We start from the raw sequence: 16,715 nt of genomic DNA, 5'->3' as shown, positions 1-16,715 counted from the left end.
GTGTCACAAAAAACCCTGCAGCACTACAGGCTGGGAGAAGAGTGGCCAAAAAGCAACCCAGAGGAAAAGGATCCAAGGGTGCTGCTTGAGATGGCTGTGCATGAGACAGACTGTGCCCAGGTGGCCAAGAATGGCATCCTGACTTGTCCTCCTGGACTGAGCACTGTTGAGGCCACACCTTGAGTATTGTGTACTGTTCTGGGGCCCTCACTAAAAGGAAAACATTGAGATGCTGGAGTATATCCAAAGAAGGGCAGTGAAGCTGGTGAAAGGTCTGGAGAGGACTGAGGGAGCTGGGGCTGTTTACTCTGGAGAAAAGGAGGCTCAGAGGGACCTCATCACTCTCTACAACCACCAGAAAGCAGGTTGTAGCAGTCAGTCTTTTCTCCCAAAACAGGACAAGAGAAAACATCCTCAAGTTGAGCAACTGGAGTTCAGGATTGGATCTTAGGAAAATTTTTTTCAGTGAAAGGGTTGTCAAGCATTGGAACAGGGTAGCCAGGGAAGTGGTTGAGTTACCTGTGTTGAAGTATTTGAAGGATGCATAAGACATGGGTGACATTTTGGGAAAGGGTTTAATGGTGGACTTGGCAGTGATGAGGTAACAGCTGGACTCAGTGGTCTTAGACAACTTTTCTAATTATACACAGTTTATTTTCTTCTATTTAATATCACCCAAGGTCTTCTAACTGGTGTGTTTTACACTATAGTCACAGCATTTGTGACACATTAATGTACAAGAATAAAAAATGACATTAATTTCATACCTTTTCAATTTGTTCAGGCTGTAGTAATTCACTTGGATCACTAAGATTTGGCCGAAATGCTTCAGGCTCCAGGTCTGTTTTGATATTTGTTGCCTGTTTTGAATTGATATCTTCTCTTGTTGTTATCTACAAAAAGAATAGCAAGAAAATAAGTATTTGCCAGCCTATTGACAGGAAAAGGTAAACTTCACAGGTTTAAAATCATGCAGTTATCAATTACACAAGTCCTTCGAAAGTTTAGAAATCCAACAGATTTGATCTGACCGAGATTTCCACCGTTTCCAATAGCAAGCTGGTACACAACTATGTAACAATAACTTACATAGACACCTACACAGAAGAAAGCTACAGCTTTATGCTAAAACAACAAACAGTTCTCATACACAGCTGAAGGGCTTCAAATGCCTTTCAGAAGATACTTTAAAAAGTTCTTGCATTTTAATACTGACATAGCATGCTAAGTGTAATTAAAAAAAAAAAAAAAACCAGGAAGAAAAGGAATTAAAACTTCAACATTGACATTTCTCAGTAGTTTCTGAATCAATAGTCTTTTAGAATACTTAAGAAATTTTTCAGATATGCAGTAGACATCTGGGAAGACTGCTGTCATATATTTTGAGCAAACCATCTGACTGGAGCCTTAGGAGTAGTGCTGCTCCATAAGCTGATCTGCTGAAGTACTTATGGGAATCAAAGAAGAAAGAATTGAGAGGGCGGGGAGCGGAAAGCAGCAATAATACTTCAGTTGCATAGACAGCACTGAGGTCTGGCAAAGATGCACTATTCAGAAGGGTCCTGCAGTAGTTTAAAATACTTGACTTACATATCTACCCTGCTGAGTGTAGATGGCAGATGCCACAAAATCCCTCATCAGATGTAGCTCACAACAGCTTCTTACCCCAGTCAACATTCACTGGCACTTTCAAGTTAAAGTGCCATGTCTTGATAACTAGAATAGCTCCGATCCAAACAGATTTCCATCTATAAATCCAGCTGCAGGGATATTTAAAACTTGCTAGGGGATAGTGAAATCTGACAAAGGAGTAGGACAAAGTGAGGAAGTTAGTAAGATAAGCCACTGCAGCAAGACTTATTAAAACGTTGAGAGATTTGCTAAAGAAAAAAGAAATCTCAACAAGATTAAGTGCATCTGAATAATTTATCACCCTAAACCAAGTTTCACTGAAAGCCAGACTGTCCAAATTAAAACCTGAATCCTGAAAATTTCAAGAAAATATCTGCCAAATCCAGTTTGCCACATCCCTCCTACTCTAAACATACAGGACACAACTGCACTATTTCACAATATCACCATGGTAAGCTTTGCCAACCTTTTGTGAACTTGCTTAGTTAATTAAAAAAAAAAGCCAAATCAAAGAAAACTCTGAAATACAGATAGGAATATTTAAACAAATACAGCCACCTGAGCCAAAAAGAAGGACACTCCTTTCTTCCCCCTCAAGAACTATGAAAAAAGTTCCTATCACAAACCCTTATTATTTAAAAATAGCCTTATAAAGTCAACATATCAAAGTATATTCATACAGTAACTCAATCACAGTATTAATTCTAAACCCAAGAAAAGGTGTGCTTAAATTGAGTATAAAGCAACAAAAAAGCTCAAGCCTTCCTTTTCTCAATGGAAAGTAACAAGAACTTCCAACATGGACTATGCACTAATTTCCGTATCACAACACAAAATATGCAATTATCCATATAGCTTCATGTACAAGATGACCTGCACGCTGCTTTACAGAGTGCTATCTCTAAAATGTTATTTTATAGTCCAAATATTTTCCACCTTAAATGCCTTTCATCCATCATAATACTGCTTCAGCTCCAGAGAAGTTCAGCATTGTTCAACTGTAGAGCAGAAAGCTTCTTTCCTTTGTTATTCTTTAATTCTGATTAAAGACCACTGTGCAAAACATGAATAATTTGGATTCAAGTGGTGTGGGGAACTGAGTATTTTGGTTTAGAGTTTTCATGGATTGGGGTATTTTTTCAGTTGGATTTTTTTCCATTATTATTATTATTTTATTTACTACTATTATTATTTATTACAGTAAAGCAGTTTTCTTCTAGGAAGAATGCTGCTTTGTAGAAGCAGTCAAAGAGCATCTGTTCAAAACAATCTGAGAGAAAGCACTCTAGCTGCAAAATTTGCAGATTTATTTCCCACCAAAGTTGGACAGAGCAGACTGACCTATAGTAAGATTCCAGGGGCTTCCAAGATTGGTAAATGTCACACAGCCTATACCACATTTGAGACCACAACTCAAATGGCCTCAGAGCAGAGAGTTTATAGGCTGTAACCCACCACATCAGATTTTTCTAGTCAGCCTAAACTTTGAGTTTGGGCATACCAGGTGAAAGGTATTTGGAAAGAGCTCCGACACTTCCAGAATATTAATACACGGATTCTCCGCCACCACTTGCCAAAAACAGAATAGTTCTGTTCTCAAGTGGGAACAATATTTTTTTTTTTTTTTTTTTTTTGCAAGATTTCTGACTTTCCTATAACAGGGCAGCTTTTGGGTTCAAGGTTCATGCTCATTATTGATCTATGTAATTGTACTACTTACAAAACATTTTAAAGCAATTAATTACTGATTATTAAACAAATAGAAATAAAAAAGCTATGAAAATGTTTTCTTATGTGTAATTACCTAATAGGTAAAAAAAGCCAAGATCAAAGAAATAAAAAAAACAGAATAAAACATTTTAAATTTTCAGCAGCCAAGTAGTAGAGAAAAACAAATACTCAATGCTTCTAAGGAAATCTAAGCTATGCTTTCCATCGGTAAGGCATGTATGTGCACAGCAGCTAACAATTTTATAACACTCCAAAAACTATGAAACACCTAAAGAGAATGCAAATATCAGTTTCAATCCATATCCAGAGACCTCCAAAAATCCAAACTGCTTTCAAAGTACTGTTTTGTGCGTACGTGTATGACCTTTGCCATGTTGAACTGCCTTAGTTACCTGCTTTTATAATGGGAAAAATACTTACCTATTTCACAGAAGTTGTGAAGCTTCATACTTGCCATGTACTGTGAGATTCTTGGTGAAAGATTCCTATATAAAATTAAACACCCGTGCAACAAGGTTTTGGATTCTTCACCTGTTTTGCATTCTTTTTAGGGAAGCTTCTAACACAACACACCAGTCTAAAGTAGAAGTTAAAACACAACACTGCAAGTCAAGCAGTACTGAGAACAAATTGTCAAATTCTAACAGAAAATTCCTGTGTGAAAAATGTGGAAGTAGTAATTCCATCATAAAATTACTGATTCTATCATAGAATTGCACAGTTAAACACATCCAAAACAAAGGAATTTTCTGTTGGATCCTTGTAGTGCTGTAGACAAGACAAACCCACTGAGTGCAGGACTTGCCCTGATCCAAGACACTACAAAGAAAGATGTTTTAGTATCTGGAGACGGGGTTTAAACTACTGAAGAGGGCACCTGGAGACGTCTGCAGAGTGTGCGCAGTTCTTCGCTATTTAGAGCATCGATCCTGCGGTGATACTCAGCCACTGACACTACCTGAATATGGAGACAGGAAGACAATAATTCCACTGACAGTTGAAGAAAAGTAAAAAGGTATGAAAGAAAAAACTGGAGGAGAGTAATGAAGGGAAAATGCGCAATGACAACAAACAAACAAGAAGGGCCAAGAGATGTTTGTTTCTGCAAGGACAATGCACATGTAGGTGATTTTAGACATATGAGTAAACACAGCAAGATTACAAAATAAACACTGAGGGCACTAGCAGTCAGATATCTCACTGATCTAGGATGAATACAGAACTGATATAGGAGTGCAAAAAGTTTCCAGTATCAGGATGCTAAATTAAAAGTCAATCTGAGTTGCATGCCTTAATCCAAACTCTTCAGCCCAAGGTCCTCTCAAACATTCTTTACACCCAGATTAATGAATCCTGTGAACCTGGTTTGCTTTCCTAAATGAAGACTAGAAGCAAATCTCAGGCTTCTCAGTAAGCTCTACCTCTTGTGTCTGGCAGCAAAGATACAGTTATAGACAATGTAGCAGGACTACAGTTTAATAACACCCCAATACCACCCGACAATATCTTTACCCTGGACTTTCTATTCCCCTCCAAAGCTTCAGGAGTTGCTCATCTGTCAACACATTCACTTCAAATGGCATCTCCACTTTGGCAGGAGGTGTATGGCCAGAAAGTCTTTAGTCAGAAAGCTCTAGAACATGCTGCTCTGGTGCAACAAGCTGGCTAAAGGACTACAACAGTCATTTTGATGTAACTAGAGCAAATAATGTGATTTTGAGAAAAACTCAAAATCATCATTGATATGAAAGCATCTTAAAACAGCTGGTGGAGAGATCAAATGGATGTCCCATGTAGTAAGAGCATATTAAAAACTTCTAGAGCCTACCACAGTGCAAAGGAAGACAACCACAAGTCCAGCAGCTCCCCATCTACCTGTCCCTACTACAAGGAGTTTGGCCAGATACTCGCCACTGTCCTGAGTACAGAGCCCACAGTCATGCATGACTGGCTCTTGAGCAGCGATGGTTCACTCTACCCCATGCAACTGCAAGGCAAGGAAAAAGGAATACTTGTGACATCCAGCTTTATTACTGAGTAATTCGTAATTACTAGCACTCAATTTATTCCATTATTTTTCTATTGTTGCCTTAAAATATATCAAGAATATTGTTGTAAATTGTATTGGCTTGTGCATTCTCAGAGTCAAATAGCTATATGTAAAGTTTTAACAGTATTACACTCAAACATGTAAGTGATAGTGTAGTTTTATCCTTTTATCTGCTATGACACTTCTTCGCAAATTTACACTGTTCACACCAGCAACTTTCAAACATAATCTCGAAAAGCAGTAATGTGAGGACCCTTTTGCCTTACTGCTTCTTTAAGCTACACCATACTACATGTGAGGCAGTAGGTAACTTATAATACACCATAGATGTCTGGTTACTTAAGGAGATTCTTGAGAAAAGAAATCTCAAAATCTCTGACACCATTATAAAATTTTTTCACATGGTGGAAATGTAGACAGTTTTATGGGCAATGCCATCTTGCCTTCAACCTCTCAAATACATACTGTCATCATCCTCCATCTGTGAATTGCTTATCAGCTTTTTAACTCAGCAATTAACCTTTTCATATGCCATGGAGTTGCCTTATTTTTCTTCCTTGAGAGAAACATGACTACCTATCCAAGTATGTACAATATAATAGCTTCTTGGCATGCTGAACCTGTTGCACACTGTCACATTCCATTTGTTTTGAGAACAAAAGCCTGCATAATAACAGACTGTTGGTATGCTATGATAAACATCATAAATAGCATGTCATAGAATGTCAAACCACCCACAGGAAAATTAAAGGAAAAGAGGCCACCCTTTCACACCCAGTGCTTATTTTAAGTATACATTCCATACTAAGCATATAGTACGTACTAAGTATACAATCCATACTAAGTTCCATGAATAAACCGTAAGACACTGTCTCAAGTTTATCCACTCATCACTGAACCAGGCTTCAAGAGAGTAAGTTAAGATACATCAACCCTTCAAATGCAGCACTGGGACTTCTGTTATAATGCTGTTGGGGTTTGACACTGGCTAGAAGCCAGGCACCCACAAAAACCCCATTTATTCATTCTCATCTGCTATCATTGAGCAGAGGAGGGGGGAAAGAAAAACAAACCAAAAGTCTAATGAGGTGAGGTTAAGGATTAGGAGAAAAACACTTTAAGGCAAAACAGGTTCAAAACTTAAACAGTATAAAGAAAATTTATTACCAACAGAATTAAAAGAGGATAATGAGAACTAAAATAAACCTTTAGAACACCTTTCCTCCCCAGTCCCTCTCTCTTTTGCACCAACTGCACAAGGAGACAAAAACATGGGGTTTTGGTCAGTCTTTCACTTCCTAAAGATCTTTCTTCGTTATGCTTAAGGAAAGGAGTTTCTTTCTTCTGCTGTGCCGTGGGATCCTTCCCATGGGAGATAGTTCTCTGCAACCTTTTCCAATGTGGTTTTAACTTTCACAAATAGCAGCCCCATCTGACCTGCTGTAACATGAGTCCCTCCCACGAAGGGTGCAGTCTTCCCAAAACTGCACATCATGGGTCATTTTAGTTCATGGGGTTTAGTCTTTTAAGGAGAAGCTGTCTAGTTTGGAAATTCTCTCTTTCTCTGGAAGCAAGGGTCCTTGCTCTCTGTTTGAGTTCCTCACTAGATTACAGCTTTTCAGTATCCATGCGCTCCAGCATTGAGTGCTTTTCCTCACGGGCTGCACGTGGATCTCTGCATCCCCCCATGCACTTCATGAATTACAGGGAAACAATTTGTTGTATTATAGTCCTCACCACAGCTTATAGAAAAATCTCAGCTCTGACTCCTGGTGCACCTCCTCCCTTCTCCTTTTTTTCACTGACCTCGATGTTGGTTGTCCTCACCTGTCCTCACTTCTCCCTCTTCTCTGACTCAGAAGAAAATTGTTGTCCATAGGTACTATTGTTCTCAAGTTCTATCAATTGAAAAGTTCTTATAGAGCTTCGCTGGGCTGACAAGGTTGATCTTGTCTGTGCTCCATGTTGGGGAATTGTTTGCCATGTTTTCCTTGCTGGCCACATGGTCCCCCAGTGGCCCCAAGAAGGCCCCAGCGGCCACACTGGGATCGCCCCTGGCAGCCGCCTCACTACCCCTCGGGAGAAGAAAGATAACTTCCCGCAGTTTTTCTCCTTTCTTAAATATGTCATCACAGAGGCATTACCAACTTCTCTAATTGGGCTAGTAACCTGCCCATCATCAGAGCCTTCAGTGATTGGCTCTGTGCTGGACATAGCAGAAGTTTCAAGCAGCTTTTCTCCTGCCCACCAAAAGACTAGACTGCTTTTAAACTAACACAAATGCCTATGGTTTAGGCCAACATGCTTTATTCCTGCTTTGCAGTGGACAAGACTATGTACTTCTTCATTAAATGAGCTACAGAATCTCAAAGTCACGTTATGTGTAAGCTTACTAGCAACTACCTTCAACTTCATTCAGGAATTGAGATACATCTTGCAAACAGACAGCACTTTTTCCCTGCCAGGCTCAAGAGCACTGTTTTGAAATGTTAATAGTAACATTGGAAGTTTATTCTTCTTTATAACCTGGTTTAATTCACAGTCTGCTTATGCTATTTCCTCTTCCATCAGAATTTCTTCATGCTCCTTCCTTGTAGTTCTACTAATCTTCTAGTCTACTTCACCAAGCTAAATAAACCAGTGTTTTCTTCCCTCTCCTGCCCCCATCACCTGTATGTCTTCCTATCATTCCCAGACCTACTTCTACCTCATTCTACTTTGAACTTTGATTCTCAGATGCAGAACTTAGTCTTTCATATAGTATAAGAAATACCTAGAAAGCAAGACATTTCATTGATAAAAGGTAGATGCAGATTCATATTCAGCACACTGGATTGTAGTTTTCAGTACAAAAATGCTTCTTAGTAATAAAATTCTTCCATTAAAGTAATTAAGTAAAGGTCTACCAATATGACTTTGCTATGTGCTTTATTTACTATGCTATCTTTACTATGACATATCAGCTTCTGGTTTCCTTGATAACCAAGCTAATTTTTGAGGATGAGGAAGTGTTCCTGAAGGACACTGTGTTCTCTCTCTAGTTGTTTTCTGCTTTAAAAAGAAGGAAGAGAGAAAAACAGCTAAACTTCTTATGGTTAATCTGGGCACTGGTTGGAATAGAGCAAAACAATGTGCATAGCCTGAATCGTTAGTGTGCTTCAGGGTGAAAAGGGTTCTGCTTTGGGACTTGAAACTGTCTATTGCCAATGATACAACACTGGGAGGAGCTGTTGACTCCCTCAAAGGCAGGGAGGCCCTGCAGAGAGACCTCGACAAATCAAAGGACTGGACAATCATGAACCACCTGAAGTTCAACAAGGGACAGCGCTGGATTCTGCACCTGGGATGCAGCAACCCAGCACAGTCAGACGGGGGAATGAGATGCTGCAAAGCAGTGACATGGAAAGAGACCTGGGGGTCCTGGATGACGGAAAGTTGGATATGAATCAGCAGTGCCCTGGCAGGCAGGAGGGCCAAGTGTGTCCTAAGGGCCATCAGGCACAGCATCGCCAGCCGGACAAGGGAGAGGATTGTCACACTCTGCTCTGGGGGTGCACCTCAAGTCCTGGAGGTAGTTTTGGGCACCACAACATAAGAAAAGTTTAAAGCTCTTAGAGAATGCACAATGAACAGCAACAAAGATGGCAAAGGGCTTTGAGAGCAAGCCATATGAGGAGTGGCTGAGGTCACTTGGTCTGCTCAGGCTGGAGAAGAGGAGACTGAGGGGAGATCTCACTGCAGACTGCAGCTTCCTCGTGGGGGGAAGAGGAGGGGCAGACACTGATCTCTTCTCTGCAGTGATCAGCAACAGGAACTGTGGGAATGGCCTGAAGCTATGTCAGAAGAGATTTAGTTTGGATATCAGAGGGTGTTTGGGCACTGGAACAGCTCCCCAAGGAACTGGTCACAGCACCAAGCCTGACAGAGTTCAAGAACTGTTTGGACAATGCTTTCAGGCACAGGGTGTGACTTTTGGGGATGGTGCTGTGCAGGGCCAGAAGTTGTGATGCCACCTGGATTTTTACCTTTTTTCTTTTGTATATTTTCTGTGTTTTTTGAACATATATTTGTAGCTCTGTAGTCTGTTATCGTAGCTTCACTTCAGTATTTTCCTAAGCAGAAAGACAAAACAAATTCCAGGACCCCTATGCTATCTTGGTTCTCCTTAGAAACCAAGGTTGAAACCAGCTCTTCAAGACAGTTTTATAAACAAAGCCTAGTCCTCATCTGAAAGGGGGAGGATTTATAAGGTGCTAGGGCTGGGGAGGATTACTTCACTGGGCATGCTGCTAGTTGAGGAGCTCTTGTCAGATATGCTAATTTGCAGAATCTATAGAAGTTGTACACATGCCACGCAGTGGTGCATCTTCAGTGTTTTCCACCTGACAAACTGTGCACCTAAGGATCCTTATATAAAGGTACCCCCTTTTTATCAGCCTAACTGTGTCTGGCTCATATTTCTAGGACCAGAAAAAAACGCAGCAGTTGGACTTGATCCTTGTGGGCCCTTTCCAACTCAGCTTATTCTGTGATTCTGTGATTCCAAGTTTGAAAAGACATGGAATATATCTTTAGAGATCTAATACTACCTGCTGTATTCACATTGGCAACATTGATGAAAAACCATGGGATGAATATGACTCATGGTATTACTCTTTCAAGTTTGACTCTCTACACCATGTATATGCGAGTTAAGCACTTAGCACAACACCCAACAGTTTTAATATTTAATGCAGTAAGTCGAGGGTTTGCATACCAATGATTCAAACAATCAAGAAGCCAAGGATTCTCCTTTCGGAGAAATTCAGGTTTCTAAACTTTGTTTTTCTGAAACCATGTCAAAAGTACCTAACTTTTACAAGTTATGCTGGTCACTTGCAGTGAATGAAACTGAAGACAAAATTCCAGATATGGAACATTTTTTGTCCTTCAGGAACACATATGAAAATGCAGTTAAAATTGTTCAATGTATGATCAGCCCCTTCAGCCCCTGGTCGTATCATCCTGCTACAGACAAGATGTTAAAAAAAGCTTTTTACACCAGTAAGGGATTCCTCAGTTTATCAAAGTCACAAGTGACACACCCCACTAATGCCTCTTTGCTAACAAGGAGGAGGTTTAATTGCTGCCCTCAAAACAAACACAGCTAAACTGTCAGAGCAAACAAGTAGCTGAAACTGTCTCCATCGAGAGAAAGGGAGGGTCTTATCAGAGCTGAAGAGTGCTTCTGAAAGATAAGAACAGATAAAGCTTAACGGTATAAATGGCTCTCTTAACAACTCTGAACATGACATTAAAAAAAACAAGTATTAAGAAAGAAAACAAGCTGAACCATTTTACTTTGAATCTTAATACATAGGTGTAAAATCAGACGAACAGTAAACTTTATGAATATTAATTCTTCGAGATTCAAAAACATTCCAGGATATTTAACTGAAGGAAAAGAAAGCCAATGTAGTTTTATTAGGCCACTACAAAGTTACTTCAAAATACCTTCCAATAAAAAGGTGCCTATGTGAACTGAAAGCTGCTATGAGTATTTTAAGAGAAAACACTAAGTTTATTTTTCAGACAAATTTAGTTTCCTCCCAAAAATATTAGAAGGATGGAAAGAAGACAACGTGCTCCAGCACATCAAATATGATTATTTGGGATATATTGATTACATCACAATAATGCATTAATTCATGGGGTTTACCACAACACATAAACACTTGTGAGGTATCATTTGAAAAAATCCCAAACCTTAAGACTAACTTAATTTGATTCATTGGTAAGCATGTGGCTATCTATTTTCTATTTTGTGTGGTTTTCAGTCAATTCAGCTCCCTGTCACTCTACTGGTGACAAGGAAGGGAAGGCATGACAGCTGGCCATTTTATGCAGAGAAGGACCATAGAATGACAGTAGTTCTCTGGTTTGGCTGGCAGCACGGTTCTTTCTCTAATATTTTTAAAGCTGTCCCTCTCCAAATGTACACCAGGGTGTTTTCCAGGGCAGGGACAGAAATGCTGAGAAGTTCACATGACAGCAGCATTCTCCCTGTGACCAGTATTGTCCCCAGACCTTTGCAGGATGAGCTGTTAAGTATCTGCCTCAAAGTGCTCTAAGCCTACAGTAACTGTACCAAGCTGTAATTAACATATACTGAAGATAAACGGAAGTATCTGCAATAACCAGAATAAATGAACTTGAATGCAATCAAACCCTGAAGCACACAAAGTGTTATATCAAGTCTGTAGACCTTAATAACAAGCTATTTTTTTCAAGATATGAGAAAACACTCATATGAGAGATATGATAATGCCAGCAAGATAACTAAATTTAACATGCAAAACATTAAACAGTTTAGGATGTTTGTAAAAAGAGCTAAGGTTTAAGAAAATTACTTTCTTAAAGAGGCAGGCCAGAAAACTTTACTCATTTTGTCCAAACAAAAAAAGATCTGTAGCAACACAACCAAAAAAACCCAGCTCCCTTGCAAAACTATTTAAGGAAGTTTCAGCACTAGCAAGCAGAGAAGCCAGAGAGAGGTTCAGCTGCTGAAACCACAGCATCTGGTGCTTGAGCTCAAGCTGCCACTCCAGGAAAAGGCAGACTGAGCAAGGGTACACCTCAGTTCTGATACTGCCCTGCAAAGATCCTCTCAGGTGTGACAAGAAAGCATTACACAGGCTTAGAAGTAACTGAATCATAGCCCAGTATGAAAAAGTTTGTCTCTTACTTTAAGCAGAAAAAAGGTCTATTAGGATCAATTTCAGATTCCATACGTCATTAAAAGCACACAGGAAAAATGTAAGCCTTTACTACTCATTTGATTTCTTTCAACTTATAATCAACCTTTTCGAAAATTCCTCTGCTACTCTGGCTGCATTTGTCAAAGTAGACTAATATTTCACAATTATTAAAAATGTAAATAATATAACACCCAATAATTCAGTGGAAGAACTATAATCATAGAATAGTTCAGGTTGGAACAGACCTTACAGATCACATAGCTCCAACCTCCCCGACATGGGCAGGGAATCTTCTGCTACACCAGATTAGTCAAAGCCCCACCCAGCCTGGCCTCGAAGACTTCCAGGGGTGGGAATTCCACAAATTCTCTGGGCAACCTATTCCAGTGCCTCACAACCCTCAGAGTAAAGAATTTCTTTGTAGTATGTAATCTAGACCTTTCCTCCTTCAGATTAAGGTCTTATCCCCCCTCCAGCTCTCTTACAAGAGAGCCCCTGTAGGCTCTGGAAGAAATGCCATAATAAGGTGTCCCCAGAGCCTCCTCTCCTCCAGGCTGAACAGCCCCAACTCTCTCAGCTTGTCTTCATAGCAGAGGTGTCCAGCTGATATCAAAACACAGCTCTTGGATCAATTTAGTGGCCCTCCTCTGGACCTGTTCCAAGAGGCCCACATGGGAACATCCAGTCATGGCATGATGTATAAACCCCCAAATTACCTAGGACAACAAGTATGGCAAATATCTGTCACCAAGGAAAGGTTCTAGGCTTAGCGATCTGTGTAAGAAAGTACTGGATTCCACTCTGGTTTTTTATTACTAAAAATATATCATTAGTTCATTCTATGACTCTAAAAAATTACTATGGAAAGCTGATTTTAAAAATATTTCAGTAGTATTACTGAATTGATGCAACCTTGCAATTCTGACATCCACAGAGAAGTACTAAGTCCTCATCTTTCACATGTAAGCCCCTATTATTACACCTTCATAATAGCCAAAGGAATACAGGCATTAGCTTACCAAATAAAGTTAACCAATAACTCAAAACGTCAGAAGTTGTGCAAGTCTCAATTCAAGTTACTAAAACTATTTGCATGCTAATAACTTGAGAATATAAAAGCCAAAGATCAGTTTTCACTGGTTTTGTCCCCTTTGGCTATGCAGCCTATCCAAGCTGTGCAAAGCACAGACATGCATTCCCAAAGAAGGCAATCCATCTTTTGTTCTCTTGCATTGTCTGATGTCTTTTGTCTGAAATGCTTTGATAGGAAGAATCATTGCCTGCATTTTTGACATTCTAGAAACTTACTGGCATCTCTTGTACTGCTATAAAATAAAGAGACAGAGTAAATACCAAACATTTACTAAAACATGGGAGGCTGACATTACTGGCTTTTTAAAGGGGGCGTATAATGCACCAGTTGGTCACCAAAATTTTGATTTCTTATCCTGGGAAAGTACCAAACACCTTCAATTCTCAGCCCAAATTAACTGTATCATGAAGAAAGTAACAAAGGCCTTTCAGGTAAATAATCTAGGGCAAGTTAGTTGCTTCAAGTTAGCATTTTTGTTTTATTGTATCACTTCATTTAGTCCAGCAACTGTTATTTCATGTCAGATGAGTTATCATCCAAATTCAGAACAACCACTAAAGAGAGATTTAGTCAGAAACCTGTACACTTTATATGCTGCCACTATCCTTAATATTCTTTCCACTGTCTTGCTTAACAAATAATTATACCAATATGCCTTTTTTCCTTTCTGTAGAAATATTACACTTACACATTAGGTTTATGAACATTCATTGAAGAAAAAACCCAACTTCAAGAATAGAGCTTTTCTTATCCACATAGCAACATTTTAAAAATATCCTCATATGTAGATACTTCTGTACCCTCTTTTTCCAGTTTGACTTTTTACATGTTAAAATAACCTGTTCTCTACCTCTCTCACAGCAAAGTTGATCCTTATTCTCACAGAGTCTTCTTCAGTTCAAACTGTCCTTAAAAGCTGGTAAGTATTGTTTTTATAACACAGCTGGACTCTGGCTGAAGTTCAGTATTGGTCCTAAGGGAAACAATTACAACAAGGGATACTACTACTTTTTAAAATATCTGTGCAAGTTATACCTATTTAACTATGTATATAGATATATGTTAAAAAACACATTCTTGGTAAACTAAACTTCAGATACTTTTTACACTGCTACAGGGTATGCTAAAATAACATTTCAATTAATTTAGATATTATATCTCCATTCTATTCCACCACCACAGAGGAAAGTTAAGAGCCTATTACTTCAAAACTGTGTTGTTAGGAACACACATTTTACAGAATCATTTGCTGCAACAAGTCAATTTCATATTTTGCAAGTATCCTGGCTACAAATAAAGATAAAAACAATACATAAAAGATAAAGAATAAAACCCTATTAATAAATAAAAAATAAAACCCCAATTCAACAGCACATTGAAAGAAGTACGCTTCAAAACCCAGTGATGTGTAATTCTTAAGAAGAAGACAGTAAAAAGCCTGTCACAAGGAGAGTCTAAATGAAAACTATCTTCCAAATTTACCAGTGAGTAAAAGCACAAACAAGTATATTGTCAGGATCATTTCTTCCCTATCTCAAGATATCATTGTTCTGCAAGTCTCACCGAAAATCTTTTCCTTTAGATACTACTACGTATTAAATAGTACTACAAAGTCTGTTTGGGGAAAACAACACTGAAAAAATTCTATTCCCTTTCATAAATCTAATAAACTGCAAAACCAATGTTATTGGTCCCTCCTTTTCATTATAAATGTGAGAATGGGAGTACAGCAGACTCATGTCCATGAATTTAGAAGTATTATCAGACCTTCATATGGTTGACTGGCTTCTGAGAAGGTAATGGTAAGTCAGGAAATTTCCACTTCTCTAATTATATGCCCATGCAAAACTCCTGTTCCCGGTATTTAGCTATAAAGCACATTTTTTTGGTGAAGAAATGCATTACTCCAAGGGAAACGAAAGGAAAGGAAAAAAAGCTGGTGGGAAAGGAAAGGAAAAAAATCCCACCTTAAAACTGCTGAACCCCTTAATGCTCAAAGTAGTTTCTCTTATCTAATGCCAAAGGAATACCAGTAATCAGATTATGTTCCAAAGATAATGAAAATTTTTGACTCCTGTTCACACATTCAAAATTTAAACTTACAGAAACTGCCTCTGCACCACAACATTTAAAGACTGCAATAACAGACATGAACATACTACACTGAAAATTACCAGAGTGCATTTATGATTAACTGGCTGGTGCTTTCTTCCCTTCTTCCCATACCAGAGACGAGACATTTCCCTTCTAAAAATAAAATGAGACTAAAAAAAGAAATGAAACAAAAAACATGGTTCAAGGCTGTTTGAAAGCATTCTCTGTACCTGCTGTCAGCTCCAGGCACAGAGAGAGCCCCACGACGCTGTGACAGGATAGTTTGCTGGACGCTCACATTTGACTGACAAGGCAGGGAACAAATGAGCGAGTGTTCAGCAAGGGGATGTATCGCAAATGATGACGATACACAAGGAGGGAGGTTTCCTGCGCTCAAGTGTGGTTGCAGAGCACTAGTTTGTTAAAAAGGGGAAAATATTTAAAGATACAGAACTGTTATTAATATAAGATACGGAATTGTTTGTACACAATACTGGGAAGCACAAAAATAATCCCCAAGAACTGTGTGCAATATTCTGTTACAACATAATTGTTCATAAACAATTTCTAATGGTAAAATGTCTGCATTCAATATTAAACTAATAGTTTGTCTTCCTTATGCTGACAACTGTATATAAACCCTATCAGTCATTTCTTAGAGTCCAGAAGAGTGGTCAGTGAAGATTTAAAATATTATTTAAAAAAAAAAAAAAAGGGTTTTAAAGCATTCAGAAACTGTTAGGCTTGAAGCCTTTTCAGTTTGTAAGCTACAAGAAGAAAATTAATTCTTTTGTCTGTAACCTAAATTTGCTATGTGGGTTAAATGCTAGTCCCAGCAAGAAAGTATTTTTGGAATCATGATTTTTGTTTTTCCCCTTAAGAAAGGTTGTTTACTTAAACAGGCATGTGCAACAGTAAAAAGCATGACAACCCTTCAAGAATTTCTCTGTAGTAGCACTTGCAGTCTTTCTACCCCACACCCAAAATGAAACATCCCCTTTCCCCCATCCAACATCCCCCAAAACAAACAACAACCATCAAAAAAATCTCCACATCACCCATGCTTCAAGTTCTGTGCAGAAATATTAAATAGGCCAGGTCAGCAACACAACAACATTAAATCATTGCTCACTCAGGCTGTTGCACTGTGATCTAAAAGCCAAGATGTCCAAGCAGAGAAAACCAGGACCAAAACTTGTATTTTACTGCCAACTTTATAATGGAACACCTCGGCTTGCACTAGTGTATAATATTCTTTTTGATAAAATGTTTTTATTTTTAGTAAAACCTTCTCTGGGAGCTGGCATCTCTAAAAGTAAATTTGTTCTAACTTATCAGAACTATTAAGGTGGGAAGTAAAAACATTTTTATTACTGAA

The 16,715-nt window shown here is 38.7% G+C and overlaps 1 protein-coding gene across 10 annotated transcripts in view; it reads right to left on the bottom strand.

Annotated features, from left to right (window-relative positions):
• The window catches only part of OXR1 (oxidation resistance 1), a 277,515-nt gene that overhangs the window by 10,612 nt on the left and 250,188 nt on the right, over positions 1–16,715 (bottom strand). For 6 of the 10 annotated variants that reach the window (XM_032131344.1, XM_032131379.1, XM_032131326.1 and 3 more), the window contains 2 exons: positions 4,241–4,321; positions 768–893 (listed from right to left, as the gene is read on the bottom strand). In XM_032131344.1, the coding sequence (XP_031987235.1) occupies positions 768–893; positions 4,241–4,321 (207 nt within the window). Of the gene's footprint in view, positions 1–767; positions 894–4,240; positions 4,322–15,417; positions 15,501–16,715 lie in introns of those variants that run through there. The other 4 variants (XM_032131334.1, XM_032131407.1, XM_032131389.1 and 1 more) reach the window with 3 other exon arrangements.

This window comes from Corvus moneduloides, chromosome 1 (genome assembly GCF_009650955.1).
Source record: "Corvus moneduloides isolate bCorMon1 chromosome 1, bCorMon1.pri, whole genome shotgun sequence".
In the NCBI taxonomy this organism is placed as follows: domain Eukaryota; kingdom Metazoa; phylum Chordata; class Aves; order Passeriformes; family Corvidae; genus Corvus; species Corvus moneduloides.
Note: the sequence above shows the minus strand (reverse complement) of the source record. Positions and strands in the feature narration are given on the sequence as shown.